Source organism: Gopherus evgoodei, chromosome 11, assembly GCF_007399415.2.
Source record: "Gopherus evgoodei ecotype Sinaloan lineage chromosome 11, rGopEvg1_v1.p, whole genome shotgun sequence".
NCBI classification, from domain to species: domain Eukaryota; kingdom Metazoa; phylum Chordata; order Testudines; family Testudinidae; genus Gopherus; species Gopherus evgoodei.
Genome location: NC_044332.1, coordinates 54,079,701 through 54,099,165, shown reverse-complemented (window position 1 = coordinate 54,099,165; position 19,465 = coordinate 54,079,701). Strand labels below are relative to the sequence as shown.

At 52.2% G+C, this 19,465-nt stretch overlaps 1 protein-coding gene and 2 non-coding genes across 3 annotated transcripts; all 3 read left to right on the top strand.

Annotated features, from left to right (window-relative positions):
• Positions 1 to 2,766: 2,766 nt before the first annotated feature.
• TRNAF-GAA lies at positions 2,767 to 2,839 on the top strand. Its single transcript has one exon. It is a non-coding gene; the product is annotated as a tRNA-Phe (tRNA).
• A 9,344-nt stretch (positions 2,840 to 12,183) lies between these two features.
• On the top strand, positions 12,184 to 12,382 carry LOC115660091. The gene has a single exon (XR_004002739.1). It is a non-coding gene; the product is annotated as a U2 spliceosomal RNA (small nuclear RNA).
• Positions 12,383 to 18,001: 5,619 nt separating this feature from the next.
• LOC115659895 (paraneoplastic antigen Ma1 homolog) lies at positions 18,002 to 19,465 on the top strand. The gene has a single exon (XM_030580646.1). It carries the CDS (start codon positions 18,002 to 18,004, stop codon positions 19,463 to 19,465), a length of 1,464 nt encoding a protein of 487 aa, XP_030436506.1.

Genomic DNA, 19,465 nt, shown 5'->3' with positions numbered 1-19,465 from the left:
AGCTTGTGCTGCCTTCTCTGCACATCGGTGAACCTCATGGGGCTGGCTTGTGTAAGGGGGCTCTTCGCCCTTTACTAAAACTTAGTGTGTGTGTGTGGTGGGGGGGTTGGTTGGCTAGTTCCCAGCACCAATAAAAGGGGGAAGGATGAATGGGAAATCGGGACCCTGAAACTGACAGTCCCCAGGGACAATGGGGAGAGGCCAAAGCTCCAAGTTAGCTGCACTGACAGGCCAGGCAGTGTAATGAGAGAGTCACCAGGCCGGGGGTCCAATCCTCCATGTGAGCTGGAACTGCCTGGGCGAGAGTGGGGCAGAGCTAAGGAGAGAGCAGGAGCCCGAGAAGAGCCGGGGAGCAGAGCTGTGCAGGTGTAGTGCCAGAAACTGCTGCATGTAGGAATTTGCAACCTGTAGCAGTTACTGATATCTGAGGTTGTTCTTATTTGCTGACTTGTCCTAATTGGCTAAAACTTGATAGTGGTTTCTCTAGCAAAGGCCAGTCCCTGGCCCCTTGGTCCAGACATCCTCCTTCATATCAGGCTAGGGTGACCAGATGTCAAAAATGAAATATCGGGATGCGGGGGGCGGAGCAAAAAAATAAGCCGGAGGGCCCCTCCGCCACCAAGCGGCAGTGGCACAGCCCCATCTCCAACCAACTCTCGGCTCCAACCCCCGCTGCACCCCCAGCTCCCCCATTCCCTCACTCCTGGACCCAGCCTGGGCTCCGAGCTCTGCAGCTGAGCCATGACCCGGGGCCCTCCTGCAGCTCCTGCGCAAGGGGTGAACCAGGCAGCTCCCGGCAGGAGCATGTCCACCCCACGTGTGTCTCCGCCCCCTGCCCACCTGGGCCCTGCCTGCTTCATGCTGCCCCCAGCCCCACTGCACTGCCCCGCAGGCTGCAGGGTTGGAGCAGCTTCCGTGCTGCGCTCCCGGCCATGGCCATGGCCCGTGTGCAAACCTGGGAGGGAGGAAGAATGCCACATGCTTGGGGAAGAGGCAGGGCCAGGGCGAGGATTTGGGGAGGGATCCAATGGGGGAATGAGGGGGCGGAGTTTGGGTGGGGCAAGTATCCCTCCAGACTATGCCTGTGTGCCAGAGAAGAGGTCAAAGTTATTTGTTTGTCCAGGGCCGGACCAAACATCGGTCGGGACATGGGACAAACAAGCAAATATCAGGACAGTCCCGATAAAATCGGGACGTCTGGTCACCCTACATCAGGCTTCAAGTTTAGAATCATTTCCCATTCCCGCTCTGTGGGAGGGGAGACTTTTAAACGCGCTCTCTGTGGGACTGCACATGGCTAAGCAAAGAGAACAAACCTCAAATCCCCCCTGTGCTTTGGGAGCCAGGTTTGTCGTGGGAATTCTGTAGTTCAGACGACTTCAAGCCTGGGCATTGGGATTCTTTACCAGTTTCTCTGGCATTGGGGCAGTTTGTCACTCTCAGTTGTGATGGCTGAGTGGTTAATATGTGGGCGCTAAAATCTAATAGAGTTTCCCTGTAAGGGTTTGAATCCTGCTCACAGTGAGGTTTGTGTTTTGGCCAGTCTCTCACCTGGGCAACACCTCTGGGCAACTCCCTGAGACACTCTCAATTCTCTCCCCACCCCAAGTAAATCCTGTTCTGCTCCTTTCAAACAGATCCCTGGGACACCACCTCATGCTGTGTCCCTGAGGTGTCAGGCAAACTCTCAGCACCTGAAGCCTCTGCCACTCACCTAGTGCCCCATAGATCAGCCATAGCCCTGGTTCTGCTCGTCTCTCTAGAGTACGAAGGAAGCCAAGTCAGCGACTCCATGGGAGCTATGGGGCTGCAGAATCAACAGATAAAAAATAGATGCTCAGCGCCCACTGGCAGTCAGCTCCCCCACACACACACTACAGGCTTTGCTGACAAGCTCCTCCTCTTCCCTTTCTGTGCCTCCCACTTGCCAGTGATCAGCTGTTCAGTGGGGTGCAGGAGGCATTGGGCGGGGAGGGGAAGGATCAGGGACGGGAAGAGGTGGGGGTGGGAGAGGAATGGGGCAGGAAGGTGCAGGAAGGGAAGAGGTGAGATGGGATGGGGTGGGGACTTGGGGAAGGGGTGGAGTGGGGGCAGGGCCTGAGGAGGAAAGGGGGGGATTTGTCCCAGACCCCTCTAGGGCTGGCCCTGAAGATAAGCACTGACTATCACAGTGACAATACAACTGATCAGCATTGCAGGGGAGGCTGAGGGAGATCCACACTCATCAGGTCTCTTCTCTCCCCCACAGTGAACCAGACACTGCTCTCTCCTGGCTCTCACTCTAGCAGCAGGACGCCAAGGAAACATTTCCCCACAGGAAGTGCATTGAGTGCCCCTGTGGTGCTGGGGGGTCTGGTGCTTCTGCTGGCTCTAGGGTTGGCAGGGGGGTTGATGTCTGCACAGACTCTCAGCTGCCAGGCCGGAGGGGGCACTTGGGACCTTACCAGACTGGCTCAGTGAAGAATGGGGGGTTGACAGACCAATACAGATGCTCTCCAGAGCACGGAGCAGCATCCACCTATGCAGCCAGGCAATGAGCATTTCCCACAGCCTGGAGCTGAGGGGGAGGTGGCAGCTGCTGTTCCAGCTCCTGGGGGACAGGCCCTGTCAGCCAACAGACACTTCTTACTCACCACAGCTAACGGTGCCAGATTCCTCCAGTGTGGGTGTGGAGCAGCCTTTTGTTTTCCTGTCCTTTTTGTCTGCAACTGCTGACAAAAACATCCTAGACAGAGAAGCAACAGGCCAAAATGTTCTCATGCAATTGCCAAAATAGTTCAGTTGGGAGAGCGTTAGACTGAAGATCTAAAGGTCCTTGGTTCAATCCCTGGCTTTGGCAGGCCCTGTCATCCCTTTTTGTGCAGGGGTGGCTTGTTTTCTGGGAGCACAACAGTGCCTGCACCCAAGGTGAGTTCCTGAGCTTGGGCTCTGCAATAGGAAAACATAGAACAGGCTTCTGCCCCTAGTTGGCCCATCTAACCTTTAATAATGAGAACTGTCTTTCCCAACATGGTAGGAAGAAAGTGAGGCAGAGTAGTCCTCAGGAATGGTGCCAGGGGGCTGCTGGGCAGTGACAGGCAGGGACTGGGGGTGGAAGCTCCTCTGTGCAGCTCAGCAAGGGCAGTACCAGGGAAGGGGCATCTGTAAAAGTGACCCAGCACACCTCTCCTCCTCTGGGCATCTAGAGCATAGGCAGCTGGTGCTTACGGCTCCAAGTGAAGGCTTAAAAACCACAGAGCAACTGAGGTCAGGGCTAGAGGAGGGCCGGACCATGCCTAGGTGTGGCCTTCAGACAGGCACAAAAACACCCAGCCAGGCTGCTCCCTGCCATGCCAAACACGCACTGAAGGTCACCAGCATGCAGGGCAGCTGCTGATGCTCTGTTGATAACATCACAAGTGGGTAGGAAAGCAGGGCCAGCCCCCATGGCGGGGCCTCTGACTGCTCCCAATCAGGGTGCTCACTTTTGCAGTGGGGTAGGAGATTTTACCCCAAGAGGGTTTTCCTGAACTGGCAAGAAGTAGAGAAACACCCAGGCTCTGAAGACCGTATGTAGCAAGCATCCTCCAGCACAGGGACAGGCGCACACGCTAGCCCGGGCAGCCGCCCATTTTCTTTGGCAAGTCAGGAATGGCAAAGGCTAGACTGGAAGCACCTGGGTCTCATGTCCCAGCCTTTGTTATGCCCACCTCCCAACTCCTTCTCAGGGCTCTAGCTGAAGCCAGAGGATTGGCCTGAGCAGCCAAGAAGAGATTCCAGCCCTGAAGGGAGCAGAACTTTCAGCACAATGGTAGAACTGCAGAAACACAACCACCAAGGGACTCAAGCCCTCAATCTTCCGATCCACACTCAGACACCTTATCCATTAGGCCACATGGTAACACCAAAAGAAACCCCTCCAAGCCCTTCTTTGGAAAAGTCAGACATTGTGTTTCTCAGGTCATCTACTGAGGGGGGCCGAGATTCTCTGGGCACAAGAAGTCGAGTTCCCAGCAACACGTGAGAATTCTATGGAGCCAGGTGCAGGGCTTTGGCAGGGAGGCTCAGGCATGGGGGGATTGGGGTGCAGCGGATGGACCAGCTGTCTAGGTGTGGAGATTTAGTCACACTGAGGCACAGGAGAGAGGAGGAGAAGGAATCCTTCTGACAGGCAGTGGATGTGCAGAAAAAGAGGAGAGGTTCCTAGGACATTTTTTTGCCTCTCTTTTGCCTACCTGCTAGCTCTTGGGGTGAACGGTGAAAATGGTCTCAACTAACTCAGTTGGTAGAACATCAGGCTCTTAATCTGAAGATCCAGCGTTTAAGCCCCTGTCTAGGCACTCAGCTTTTAAGTGGCCTTGTGTGCCAGGAGCCAAATGATTCCTGGTGCTATCCACCAGCCACATGCAGATTCCCAGAATCCATGGCCATTTCCTGGAAAGGTTCCTTTCCTCAGGAATCAGGAGAGATGCCACATCCACAGGAGCAGGCCTAGAGCAAGCAGTCTCTGGTTGGCAGGAAGTGCTGTGGGGCCAGGTGCTGAGAAAGCTCAGAGGGAGACCAGCAGAGATGAAGGGAAGAGAGACAGAGAAGCAATGAGGACAGAGGGCAAGTGTACAGGGGGTTCAGGTCCGGCTATTGTGGGGAACTTCCCTGGATTATACATGACCCTGGTGTAATTGGCCAGAGAAAGGATCTGAGTCCCCACCCCCTTACCCAGAGAGCTGTCTGACCCCAAGGACGCTCTTTCTACTCTCACGTGTGGCAGAGTCCTCGTAACCCCAACAAGGCTGGGCCCAGGAATCCTGGGGGGCTTGACCCCCAGTCTTGTCGTGCTCACTTGAAAAGGCCTACAGTGTCCCCACTCTGGGGTACTCTCTCCACTCTGGGCACTTCCCTGACCCACTCATCATTGGATTGCATTACTTCAAGCAAATACAATTTATTACACAGCAATTAATGTAAAACATAAGGAAAGATTAAAGGAAAACACATCACCCTGTTCTGTGGTGCAGGGAGAGCACAACCAGCATCTCTGGAGTGTCAGGGCAGGTCACAGTCTTTCCCTCACCAGTCCCAGGCCTCTTTCCCAGGTCCTGGCTGTGTGCAGGGACACCACAGGCCGGACACTTGCTCTGGCAGTGGCCACATGCTCTAGGTGACAGGACCCTTGTTCCCAGTGTCAGCCCCCATGTAGGGGATATGATCCCCCCACCCCCGAAGGTCTGGCCTGCAAGGCCTCTTGATTCGTAGCATCTCCTATTGCTGGGCCTTCTGCCCAGGGTCCCTCTCACTCTCCCAACCTGCTCACTGCACCCACCTCCAGCCCCAGTGCTGCTGTGGCTCTGCCTCCATCTCCCTGGGCTGCTCCTCTGGCCTCTCTGGCTCCACTTGCTGCAGCTCTTCTCCCAGCACAGATCTGCTCCCTGGACAGCTTCTGTGGCTCATGCTGCTCCAGCTCAGTTCCTAGCATGGATCTGCTCTGGTTCTCCCTGGCTGGCGCAGCTCTTCTCCTTGCCTCTTCTCGGGCTCCTGCTTTCTCCTTAGCTGGGTCCCACTCTGGCCCAGGTAGTTCCTGCTCACACAGATGATGGGATCCCCTGCCCTGGTGACTTCCTCATTACACTGCCTGCCCTGTCAGTCGGGCTAACTTTGGAGCTTTGGCCTCTCCCCATTGCTCCTGGGACTGTCAGTCTTAGGGTCCTGATTTCCTATTGATCCTTCCCCCTTCTGTTGGTACTGGGAACTAGCCAACCAAAACCCACTGAGCTTTAGTAAGGGGCCAACAGTCCCTTACACGAGCTGGCCCCGTGAGGGTCACCGATGGGCAGAGACAGCAGTACAAGCTGGTACCATAGTGTAATGGGCAGCACTCAGGACTCTGAATCCTGCAATCTGACTTCAAATCTCAATGGGGCCTTGTGGCAAACTCCTAGGGCTCACAGTGCTCAACTTCCCTGTTTCCAGCTGGGTAAGAGCAAATCTTTCTCCTCCTGCTGGGTGACTTGCCCTCTAGAGCCCAGTTGTAAAGGCCACAATGGGTTGGGGCTCTAGAACTTACTACCCTGGTTGCTGATATCTGCAGTCCTGTGGTTTGACCAGCTGCTTGGGGTTTTCACAACTTCTCCTGATGCCCACAAGTTTGGCCATTTTGCTTGCAGCCACATGTTGCCTCTTGTCCACATGGCGCTTGAAGGAAGGAGTGCCAGGGGCAGGCTTGATAGTCAGGGCTAGGCAGGACGGTGGAAGAGTCTCAGGCTGGAGCCCAACACACTTTTCCTGCTCTGGACACCTAAAACAGAGGCGGCTGGTGCTGACAGCTCCAAGGGAAGGCTTAAAAGCTAGAGAGCAACTGAGGGAGGGACAAGAGGAGGGGAGGACCATGCTTATGTGTGGCCAGCAGACAGCCACAAAGACACCCGGTCAGCCTGCTTCCTGGCATGCCAAACACCCACTGAAGACGTGCTTAATACACTCAGTGATCAGGAGGAAAACCTGTCAAAATGTGTGTGTGAGGAGAACTTGCTTGGCTTGGAAGGGAGTGAGAAAAAAGAGCAAGTGAAAAAAATAACCAGGGAGAAAGCGAGAGCGAAAAGAACATGGAAGGCAGAGAAAGAAATAAAGGGAGAGAAAAAAATAGAAAAAGAAGGAAAGAAAGCAAGAGCATGAAAGGTAGAGGGGGAAAAAGAAAGCAAGAACATACAAGCAAGAGAAGGTGTCTTGTAAACAAGACACGAGAAGTCATTCTTCCGCTTTATTCTGCGCTGGTCAGGCCTCAGCTGGAGTATGGTGTCCAGTTCTGGGCACCGCATTTCAAGAAAGATGTGGAGAAATTGGAGAGGGTCCAGAGAAGAGCAACAAGAATGATTAAAGGTCTTGAGAACATGACCTATGAAGGAAGGCTGAAGGAATTGGGTTTGTTTAGTTTGGAAAAGAGAAGACTGAGAGGGGACATGATAGCAGTTTTCAGGTATCTAAAAGGGTGTCATCAGGAGGAGGGAAAAAACTTGTTCACCTTAGCCTCCAATGATAGAACAAGAAGCAATGGGCTTAAACTGCAGCAAGGGAGATTTAAGTTGGACATTAGGAAAAAGTTCCTAACTGTCAGGGTAGTTAAACACTGGAATAGATTGCCTAGGGAAGTTGTGGAATCTTCATCTCTGGAGATATTTAAGAGTAGGTTAGATAAATGGCTATTAGGGATGGTCTAGACAATATTTGGTCCTGCCATGAGGGCAGGGGACTGGACTCGATGACCTCTTGAGGTCCCTTCCAGTCCTGGAGTCTATGAGTCTATGAATGAAAAAGAACAAATGAACCACAAGTGCTAGTTGAAGGTGGAATGGGAGAGTCAGAGAAAGGACAGACTGACCCGTTAAGCAAGGTTGCACCCCAGATTCTCCATGTTGGGGGCACAGGCCCCCTATTTCCATCTTGGGCCTGCTTGGGGGGACCATACATAGGTGCCTACTGGCACCCCCATGCTCCGTGGAGGGGGGCAAGGCCCCCCCATACCCTCAGGGCCACTGAAAGCGGGTTCGGGCCCGGTGAAAATTTTTTTCAGGCCCCCCAGCAAGGTGGACTAGCTAAACAGGGCAATGAAGCCAGGGAAACTAGGCCTTGGGCCCTTTTCTGGACCACCGGGCCCCGGTAATTTGTACTGGTTTTCCCCTTGCATGGTAATGGTGGTGCACTCACGCACTGCCACGCCTTTTAGTATTGTGACTATTCATCTGTACAACAGCAGCACCTACAGAGAGCGGGGCAGAGTCAAACCCCTGTTGGGCCAGGCACTGCCCAGACACAGCAAGAGATAGGGCATGCCCCAGAGAGTTTAAAGGCTCCATACCCAAAAAGTGGGAGGAGAAACAGAGGCCCAGGGTCACACAGCAGCACTGAGAGTAGAACCCAGGAGTCCTGGCTCTTCTTGCTCTAACCACTAGACCCCACTCTGCTCCCAGAGATGGGGCTAGAACCCAGGAGTCCTGGCTCCCCAAAAGCGGGGGGAGTGGGGTCTAATGGTTAGAGGAAGGGAGGCTGGGAGCCAGGACTCCTAGGTTCCATTTCCAGTGCTGGGATCATGCACGAGCGCTCCAAGCATGTGCTTGGGGCAGCACTTTCCAAGGGGTGGCACTCCAGGCCCTGCCTCCCTTTTTTTGGGGGGGCGCACAAAAAGCCAGGATCCAGCCCTGAACCAAGATGTTCCCTGTCATCTGAGGCTTTCAGGCTGAGCTGGAACTGACCCTGCAATTCTGGCTTCAGTAGCAAGATGGCGCTCACAGCAGCCTGAGTTGCACAGGCTGGACTGCAGTTCAGGCTGCCCTGCCGCTGGAGCGTCATCCCCCGCAGGGCAGCTCCAGGCACCAGCAAAGCAAGCAACTGCTTGGGGCAGCCCATTTGCAAGGGCAGCATGGTAGCTGAGAACCAATAGGGGACTCTGGGAGCTGTAGTTCCTTGGTTAGCTCGTTGCCTATAGAGCAAGCTTTGGAGCAGGGAAAGAACTACATTTCCCAGCATTCCCTTGGCCACTACCAACTGGAAAAGAAGGAGGGGGGCCTCATGCGGCAGCGTGCTGTGAGTGGAGAGTTGCACTGTGAATGGAGGAAGACCATATTTTAACATTCAAAAAACAGGACACTCCAGGGGGAGGGACGTCCCACCCTGCCACCATCCACTCCCTCCAACTGCCCCCCCACAGAAACCCCAACCCATCCAATCCCCCTGCTCCCTGTCCCCTGATCACCCCCTCCTGGGAGCCTTGCCCCAATTGCCCACCAGGACCCCACCCCCTATCTAAGCGCCTCTGGTCCTTGTCCCCTGATTGCCCCCTCCCAGGACCCCTGCCCCTAACTGCCCCCGAGGAACCTCACCCCCTATGTAAGCCTCCCTTCTCCTTGTCCCCAACAGTCCCCTCCTGAGACCCCCCTAACTTCCACCCCAGGACCCCACCCCCTACCTGTCCCCTAACAAACCTCTGGGACTCCCATGCCTATCCAACCACTGCCTGTCCCCTGACTGCCCCCACCAAAGCTCTGACCCATCTAACCCCCCTTTCTCCCTGCCCCTGACTGCCCCCCGGAACCTCTGCCCCATCCAACACCCCCTGCTCCTTGACTGCCCCCTGGAACCCCATACTGCTTCTCCAACACCCCAGCCCCCTTACTGTGCCACTCAGACTAGCTTGTCTGGCTCCGTGCAGCTCCACACACGCTGCCGCATACATGCTGCCATTCTCCCCCGCAGAGCCCACAGCCCCCCCTCGACACACACACACACACACACCCAGCACCTGCCTTCCAGATTTGAACACCTCAAAAATCAGAAGTGCTCAAGATCAGTTTGGGCAGCTGGTACTTCATTTCTCCCAAATCAAATATACTGATTCACTGTAACTTGCTGTAGAAAAAGTAGGATAAAATTGAGCAAGAAATGCTTCCCAGTGGTTATTAGGACTGGAATTGCTATTTTCAACAGCCATTGTCTTTTTTTGTTTGTTTGTTTGTTTAAAAGGAAGACAGTGATATTGCATTGGGAAATTCCCGATAGAAAGAAAGAGTGGAACAAAAGAATAATAAAGGCATCTCAACTTTTCCTCATTTATGGAGGACAGTCTTATAATATGCATCCAGATATCTTCCAATCACACAAACTGAAAATTGTTCCACTTTACTGCACTTCTATAACCATGTGGGAACCAATCCTGTCTGTGTTTTTGCACATCCAAAATTCCTGCTGAATGACTTGCCCTGGGAGCGAATTACCAGTGATCCAGGGCTGCGGCGGAAGGAGGGTGCAGGTGGAGATGGTGGAGAGCCTAGGGTTGGGGTGGCAGGAAGTTAGGGGGGCACTGCTGGGGAGGAGCCAGGGCTGGGGCAGCAGCGGGGTGGGGGGAGGGCACTGGTGGAGGGGAAAGAGGGAAGCCCAGCGCTGGGGTAGCAGGGGTACGTGTGTGGGGGAAAGCCCAGGCCTGGGGCAGCAGGCAGGTGCAGGGGGGTGGACCCTAGGGCTGGGACGGGGAGGCAGACTTTTTTTTGCTTGGGGAGGCAAAAAACCTAGAGCCGGCCCTGACCCCTTGATTAGGGGGCTGGAAGACATGACTTATGAGGAGAGGCTGAGGGAACTGGGATTGTTTAGTCTGCAGAAGAGAAAAATGAGGGGGGATTTAATGACTGCTTTCAGCTACCTGAAAGGGGGTTCCAAAGAGGATGGATCTAGACTGTTCTCAGTGGTAACAGATGACAGAACAAGGAGCAATGGTCCCAAGTTCGGTGGCGAAGTTTAGGTTGGATATTAGGGAAACTCTTTTTCACCAAGGAGGGTGGTGAAGCATTGGAATGGGTTCCCTAGGGAGGTGCTGGAATCTCCTTCTTTAGAGGTTTTTAAGGTCAGGCTTGACAAAGCCCTGGCTGGGATGATTTAGTTGGGGATTGGGTTGGACTAGATGACCTCCTGAGCTACTTTGCAGCAGAGACAGACCAAGCATCAGGTACAATGCGGGGTCGCACCCTGGCTGGCAGATAGAATCTCATGTCCGAGATCCTGGCTCCTGTTCCTTTGCAAAGTGTATGCTTTTGCTCCGGATTTGAGCTGTTGGCCAAGTGCCTCTGGCTTCTCGTCCGGGCTCCATTCTCCATGCGCCTGGCCATCAACGGGACTGTCTCAGGAGAGCAGCTTCCCCACCCCTGCCGCATCCCAATCTCTGCCCAGCTGGGGAAGGAGCAGAGGCAGCCCGGAGAAAAGACTCCTTTGAGCGCCGGAGACGGCCGGGGCATCTTATTTGCATACTTACAGTGCATTGCCGGCAGCGAAGCGAGTCCCTGGTCAAGGGGCTGGTTTTGCTCCCTGTGTCTCTGGTTCCCATGATCCAACTCAGGCTGTCAATCGGTTCAATTCCATTTCCTCTAAAAGTTAGCACTTTAGCGGGCTGTGAGAGTAGTCACCCTGACTTGTGGTAGCATACGCGGTTGCCCTGGCAGAAACTCTCCTTTTTTCTTTTTCTTTTTCTACAGATTTCTGTGGAGAGGAGCATTTATGAGTTTGTACTCAATTTTTTTGAAGCTTTGTTTTAGCAAGGCTATTCCCTGTTGTGAAAAAAACAGAATGATACTACCTCAGCTGGTGTCAGTAGCTCAAGCTTTTCTATTAGTGTATAAAAACAACTGAGAGCTGTGAAAATGACTGTGTGGGTTTTTTTGCCTTTTTTTTTTTGAGCTCATTGTGTTAGTGAGATGGCTTCCTAGCTAGTAGGGGACTGTTTTGTGATGTGTATTCTGCTGGCTCTTTGTTTTCATAAGTTTTTGGTTATCACAGTTGAAGAGCAGCAAAGAATTGCGTTGTTGTTTGTGTTAACGTTTGGTCTGTCCTAAGAGTGTATGGTTTGGAGTCATTTGTAACTCTTGGGTTAGTTATTGTCAACAGTTTGTTTTGGGGTCCCTAAGTTGAAAGGCTGCTCTTGCAGATTTCAGTTTGTCATTGTTGGAAGGTCAGTTAAAGAGCTGCTTTCTTAATCTAGTCCATGAGGGTTCTTACGCCGCCCTCCTTGATATACCTTCCAGAAGGTGATTGCATGGTTTCCCTCGGCTCCCCACAGAAGAGAAATTGTCCATCCCTTTCCTCTTGAGAAAACACCAGTGTTTTCAAAGGTTTTGCCCAGATGAGGGATAGTTCATAGGAGCAGAAGAGGAGGAAGGTTGTGGCCCTTTGAGTCAGATTCCTACCTAGCGTTTAAGGCCAAAAGGAACCAGCGGATCACCTCAGGGGGACTAAGGGGCACAAATGCCCCAAATAGCGAGGAACTCCTTTGATGCAATTGACTGTATGTTTGAGATAGTTGCGTGGGAAGGAGCAGAAAAGAGCATCGGGGCTGCAGAATAGCGCTTGCATAGGCTTTCTTTTCCCTGGTTTGCTTTAAAAGTTAACAGTGAGAGATTGATAGTCACAGGTCAGTGGGTGGGTTTATGGAAATTAGGAGTCTAGAGGGGAAACCAGCGAGAAGAAGGCATCTGCAAGACTTGCTTGTCTTTGAACAGAATTGTGTGTTAAGGGTTCTTACTTTGAATTCTTCCACTGGAGTCATTTTGGGGAACTGAATCAGTCTCCCGTAGAGTTCCCTAGTTATGGTGTTTGTTGCGTGTCTGGGAGCTCGTCCTGGTGAGGTAGAAATGAGTGGGCGCAGGGGGGGGGTGTGCGTGGCAGACAGGTACCATTGCTTTTTGGCTCCCTGGAGCTAAAATCAAAACATAGTGTCTGTTCTTCTCTGTACAATCTGTGATATGTCTTTGATGTGAGGACTGTATATGAACTTGGTTTTTGAAAGGAGAAGATTAGTTAGAAGAGACGCTTGCTTTGTCTACCCCATGCATGGATCTGGTATTGCAGTGTCTCCAGGAAGAATATATCTCCTTTAGGGGAGAATCTTCTGGTTACAAAAACAGAAAAAAGTTAAACTGTGATGATCTTTCTTTCAAGCAGATTTTTTTGAAATAGCAGAAAAATCTGGTGTCTTTAGTGTTTTTGTTTCTTTATGATAAACACAAAACACTTATGCTTTCTTGGAAGTGTTTTGTGAGTCTGCAGATGTGAGAGGTTCTTCTTTGTCCTGCTAGAGAATTATTTAAGAGGCTCCTTCTTTCTGCTGTGAGTCTTTTCAACAGTATGAGGCACAAATGCTTTCCAGACTCTGGGTCTCTTGGGGAGATGGTTGGCTTTTGTTTTTGTTTTTCTTGGGGTGGGGGCTTGGTAATATTTGAGATTACGTGTACATCAACAACTGCATGAGTTACACAGACTTCTCCCTACCCGACCGACGTTCTATGTATCTTGGTTCGTAAGATCGAGACAAGGCACTAGGTGTCGTGCTGCACCCGGCACACAGGGGCCCCAAGCCTGATTTTTTTCCCCCCAAACCGACTGTAATCTAAATGCTAAATAATAACCCTTAACTTCTCATTATTGCCACCCTCACTATTGGAAAATCCCCAAAATCACAACAGTGACTTACAAATCATTAGAATTCTTTGTTTAAAAAATGTAATGTGGGTTCTCTATCTTTCCCCTCCGGGTTTCTGAACCAGGCAAGCTAGAAACTTACCTTTCTAGTGCAGCCAGAGCCCCAGAGAGCAGGAGCCCCCGGCGCCTGGGGCTGGCAGGCAGTGGGGTTCCTCACGGTTGTGTATTCCACACTTTGATCTCACCCACCAAGCATCAAGTGTGATCTCCTCAGGCACTAGAACAGCCTTAATATGGAGTCACAGACAGCCCCCTTGGGCACCCTGACTCTAGCTTGCCACCCAGGTGTAGTAGAAGCTGCTGTAACACACAAACTCTGTATGTCCTTTAGGGCTAACCCTAGCCAAACAGCCGGGATCCCTTGCTTATGCTTAGGAGGCGTGCCGTCTCCCTGAAGTCCAAGCAGCATCGGGGGTGGGGACAACGGTTTCTTCCTGACAGAGATTTTTATTCCATTCCCCCAGAGCTCAAGCTGATGGGGACAAGTGTTTGTGCAGGTCTCCGCCTCCTCGTGGATGTGTGAGGGGGAGCAATCAACCAGGTCTTTTGTCCACGGATGATCCACAGTGGCCTGTCTGATGTCTCAGTCAGGGCCTTCTCTTGTTGGAAAGGAGATGACACGTCGTCTGGTAAACTAGCATTTCACACTTGGTAATGCTTCTCTCCTGACTGGTGGCGGGGTGGCAGCAAGGGGGTTTACAGCTTTAGTGCCAACGCTTATATATCACCTTACAACATGGGCTACGGCTATTATAGGTGAGAAGAATGCATGCAGCAACTCATGAGCTAGTCATAAACTCTAAACACATTTTTATGAATCTAATGCCTGTTTTAACAACAGTAACAAACAGGTGAGCAAGACTAGATTCCAGCCATGCGTTTGTCACTTTTCAGTAAGGCCTAGGGGCCTTGGCATGTGCTGGCACCTGGTCTGCCAGTGTCAGAAGAGGATCTTCCCTCTCTTATCCCCAGGTGTCTGTACTGTGAGCACTACTGTTCAACTTATTCATAAATGATCTGGGGAAAGGGGTAAACAGTGAGGTGGCAAAATTTGCAGATGATACAAAATTGCTCAAGATAGTTAAGTCCCAGGCAGACTGCGAAGAGCCACAAAGAGATCTGACAAACCTGGGTGACAGGACAACCAAATGGCAGATGAACATTGGTGCTGTTAAGTGCAAAGTAATGCACGTTGGAAAATATAATCACAACTATCCCTATAAAACGATGGGGTCTAAATTAGCTGTTACCACTCGAGAAAGAGATCTGGGAGTCGTTATGGATAGTTCTCTGAAAACATCCACTCAATGTGCAGTGGAGTGTTGGGAATCATTAAGAAAGGGATACGTAAGAAGATAGAAACTATCATATCGCCTCAATATCAATCCATGGTACGCCCACATCTTGAATACTGTGTGCTGATGCAGTCGCCCCAATCTCAAAAAAGATCTATTGGAATGGGAAAGATTCCGAAAAGGACAACAAAGATGATGAGGGGATATGGACCAGCTTCCGTCTAAGAAGAGATTAATAAGATTGGGACTTTTCATCTTGGAAAAGAGACGACTAAAGGGGGATACGACGGAGGTCTATAAAACCATGACTGGTGTGGAGAAAGTAAATAAGGAAGAGTTATTTACTCCTTCTCATAACACATGAACTAGGGGATCACCCAATGAAATTAATAGGCAGCAGGTTTAAAACAAACAAAAGGAAGTATTTCTTCACGCACCACACAGTCAATCTGTGGAACTCTTTGCCAGAGGATGTAGAGTAAGTAAATAAGAAAGAAAAAAAAAGCTGTGGCTCTTCGGTGGCAGCTCAACCACACTGCTTCTTCTGCGGCAGTTCAGCGGTGAGTCCTCCCTCCCTTCCTCTTTGGTAGACATTTGGCAGCAGCTCAAGGAGTAAGACAGGGAATGGGGGACCTGCCGCTGAATTTCCGCTAAAGACCCAGACGTGCTGCCCCGATACTGGACGGGCCGTCCCTTTGAATTGGTTGCTCCAGGCACCTGCTTGCCACGCTGGTCCCTGGAGCCAGCCCTGCTCCTGTGACAAGCAGGGGCTGGTGCAGAGCATGGCAGGGCAGGGAGATGACATCTCCTCTAATAGCGAGGCCCTTTCACAGCAAGGGCAGCACCTCCCCGCAGTAGCACAGAGCCACCTACTCCTCCTGCTTTCTCCTGACACCAGCACCACCCTTCCCAGCACCGCCTCATGGCAGCATCTGCTTCCATACTCGCACCAGAAATGGGACGTCTGGGCCGGGCCTGGCAGCAGATGTCAGAACATGGAAGCAGGAGACATGACCACTCCCGTTGTGCTGTGGGGTCCGTCCTGGCTGGTGGGAGATGGAGGCAGTGGACACTACCACTGCCATGGCGCTGTAGGGTTTTCAGGTGGGGTGCCCCCCGCCGGATTGGGCTCCAGGGGAGGTTTGGCATCTTAAGGGACTGTGGGGGGAGGCCTTGGAGGAGGTTTGAAGACCAACAGTGAAGGGGAAGTTGGACACTAGCCAGAACACCAGAGAGACAAGGCAGGTGAGGTGATACCTGTTACTGGACCAGCTTTGGAGTCACACAGGGTCTTCTTCATGCAGGGGAAAGGTGGTCAGAGCATCACAGTTCAATAGCAGGTGGAGCGCTCTGCCCCGAACACCAGACTTTCCCCTATTTCCTGGAACAAAGGGGGCTTTCCCCACTGTCCTGTAAACAGCCCCACCATGTAACCCAGAGGTGGCTGCATCTCACTCTTGGCTGCATCACCTCCTAACCGCGTCTCTCTCCCCCTTTGGGTGACCCTGCAGCACTCAGTAAACATCCACAAGATCATAGGGCACTTTGAGCACTGGGCAGGCAGGGGCCAGGCGCCCAGCCCTCCCTCCAGAGAATGGGACCCAGCACTCCCTACTTTTTACAGGGATTAAAAAGGGGCAAAGGAGGGCAAATCAGAGGAATGAGTGGCCAGGGCCTGAGCAGGGGGTGGAAATTGACTGGTCGTGGGGTCAAGCAGCTGGAGGCAGAGTTAGGAGAGGGACTGAAGGCAAAGTCAGGGAGGGGGGAAGGAACCGGAGTTAAGCCCGGAGGGAGGCGCTGCCAGAGGGTTAAAACCTGGCACAGGCAGGGGCAGAGGGGTAACAGTTATCCCAGTGGGCTGAGACTCCAGTGTTTGCAAACATGGGTGGGGGGAGCAGAGGGCTTTTTTATTTCCCTTCCCACAGGCAGCACCTCTCAGCATGAGCTTCCCAGGGCTGGGCTCTTAAAGGCACAGGCATCCCACTGCCTAGACACTGCAGCTCCTCTCTGATGTAACCTACTGAGGTGCTGCAGTAGGAGACAATTCAGTGAAACTGGGCATTCCCTATACTCCTCCCCAATCGGGGGGCTGTGCACCCCCTTCCCCGAATTTCCCCAACACCCCCTCCCTCAGTGGTCAGGTAGTTACATGCAGCGCTGCCAATATTGTCATTGGTTGCAAATTTGAATGGATATGGAAACGTTAACACACACTTTAAAAGCAGATACAACGTATGAAAACTACTTGTACCTGAGAAAGTAAAATAGGTTTGGAAAGTCTGGACAAAGCCGGGTTTCCTAACCCAGCTGTGGTGTTTGCTGACAATGTGGGTGCATTGGCTTCAGCAGTGTTGGCCAACCTTATGTAAGCAGAGTCAGGATAAGCTCTACACTGACATCTGGTGGAAAGAATTTCAGAGAGTGTATTTGCATAGGCACGCCTACCCTATCCCAGACTGCCAAGCTGTGGGACTGCTTGGTGACAAATTGCTCACCCTCAGTTGTGTGGTACTTGCTAGACAAGGGACATGGGTTCCAAAACCCAGGGAATTGAGAGAGGCTGGGGATAGGTTTTTTGTGCCTGGTGGTGTAGGCTGTTTGTGGTGCTAGAAGCACCAGTTCTAGTCTTTTCCTTCTCCACTGTAGAATGTCATAGTTGATTTTTTTATTCCCTTAAGAATTTAAATACAGGTTACTGAGCTGAAATCACTTTTGGCTAATGGTGCACTAGCACTGGGGATCCCCTACTATGAGCTGGAAACACTAAGAGCTGAAAATCACTAAAAAGCTAAGATCACTGAGCTGAGAGCACTGAGTACTGTGCTAACTAGTGGGGAGCCCAAAGCTATACTGTGGAACAGAGCTGCTGGTGGAGTGGAGCAGTTGTGGGGACAGCTGGAGCGGATCATGGGACAGCTGGTGGTACAACTGGAGCAGCTCACAGGACAGCTGGTGGAGCAGAGCAGCTGGCGGAGCGGAGCAGTTTCTGAGGACAACTGGAGGAGCAGAGTGGAGCGGCTGGTAAAGCGGAGCAGTTCGTGGAGAAGGCGGGAGCAGAACCCACGGAGAGGCAGGGCAGTTGGCCCCAGACCATGTAAGGTGCCCCTTTCTATCCAGGCTGGGGGGGGGGAGACCTCTGCAGATAGACTCTCGAACTTTGGGGCTGCACTGACCCAGGACAGAGACTTTTGGGACTGTGGGTGATTTGGGGGTTGCTGGACTCAAGAGCCCAGGAAAGAGGACACAGCCCAATTTCCTGGGGTGGGTCTTTGCTCACGCTTTGGTCTATGAACTCTAGTTGAGGTGTTTTCCCAATTTAGTGTTTGTTGTTTATCTCATGTATTAAATCTTTTCTGCTACACCGAGACTCTGTGCTTGCGAGAGGGGAAGCATTGCCTCTTTGAGGCGCCTAGGGGTGTGTGTAAGATTTTCCCAGGTCACTGGGTGGGGGCTCGAGCTGGTTTGGCATTGGGTTATTGAAACGGAACCCCTGGATACTGAACCCGGCCCTTGTTGCTGCCAACTCAGAGGGGCAGAAGGGTTACATTTTGGGGGCTCGTCCGGGATATCCTAGGTCAGTACCCCTCGCAAGCACATTTTGAGTGATCCATTGAATTGGGAAAACCCCTACTTACCTTGTTGTTTTTAATCTGTTGTATTGGGAAAAGATTAGAGTTTGTATAATGGCTCTACACTTGTTAGAGGATTGGTGCAAGGGGATGAATATTGACCCCAGGAACTGTCTTCTGGTAACGGGGGTGCTGGAGGCAGTTGATGAGGGCTCAATAGAACCTATCTTAAGGTCATCCACTGAGTACCTGTGTAAGTGCAAAATGCGTGGGCGCATTTTTGTGAGGGAAGAGGGCGCTTTTGCTGTATTGTGTGAGCTGCCCTCGGCTGTGGACCCTCTACAGGTTCCAGGCACGATAGCAGTGGATGATGGTGAGTGGAAGGTAATAACCACTGGGAGCCAGCCCTCACCAGCCCCTACTGCTGATGTAGAGTTTTTAAAGAAAATGTCAGACTTTTTGGGGAAAGAGGGAAAAACTTTGGCTGATATGCCGGGTCTGTTGGGCCTTAAGCCGAGAGCCCCACAACAGGAGACTGCTCCTTCACCTGATGAGTGGGTGAAGGCTTTGGGGCAAGCATTAGGGAAGGTTATGCCACCCCACCCCGAGTCAAGCCCCTATCGTAAACTGAGGTTGTTTTCTGGGGGTCCCACCCCAATACCTGGGGAGGAAGCATTTGAACCCTGGCTGGAGCACACCACAGAGATGCTGCAGGAGTGGGCGGTGCCTGAGGCTGAAAAGAGAAGGCAACTAGTAGAGTGTCTCAGGGGGCCAGCTCTAGATGTGATTCGCACCCTGAAGCTCGGTAACCCTGGGGTCAAGGTGAGGGACTGCCTAGAGGCCCTGGACCATGCCTTTGGGAGAACGGAGGGTTCAAAGGATGTTTATTGCAAATTCCTCAATGCCAGGCAACAAAAGGGAGAGAAGGTTTCTGCCTATGTCCAAAGATTGGAGAAATTATTACAGAGAGCCATCATGAGGGGAGCAGTAGCCGTTGAGCAAATGGACCGGACTAGATTGGCTCAGATTGTGAGAGGAATTCAATATCAGAACCCAATCCTTCTCCACCTTCGATTAAGGGAACGGCAAGATAATCCACCAAGTTACTCTCGCCTGATAAAAGAGGTCCGAGAAGAAGAAGAGAGGCAGGCAGCTGGCGAGGTTTGGGAGGTGCAGCAACACCAAGCAACTGGCACAACATCCACATGGACACCCAAGGCACTAATGGTGAATCCTCAAGAGGAACTTACTCAGCGAGTGCAGGCCTTGACACAGAAAGTGACTGAACTAGAGAGTACCCTCGATTCAGCAAAGACTTCAAGGTGCAAGGAACCCTCTGCTACCATGGTCCAGATGACTACATTTAGAACATCTGCACCCCCTCGACAGCAAGGGAAAGGACAATCCTTCTTCTGCTACCGGTGTGGCCAGAGTGGGCACATTGCTGCAAGGTGTCAGAATGCAGAGAATCCCATGCTGGTATATCAAAAGCTGAGGACCACCTGGGGAAAGCCGGGAAACGGCCCCAGGGCCTGGGAAGGGAGCCGCCTAGGCCTGCAGGATGCGGAGGCTCCCCTGGAAGGAACCATGCGGCCCGAATCCCCCCAGGATTGA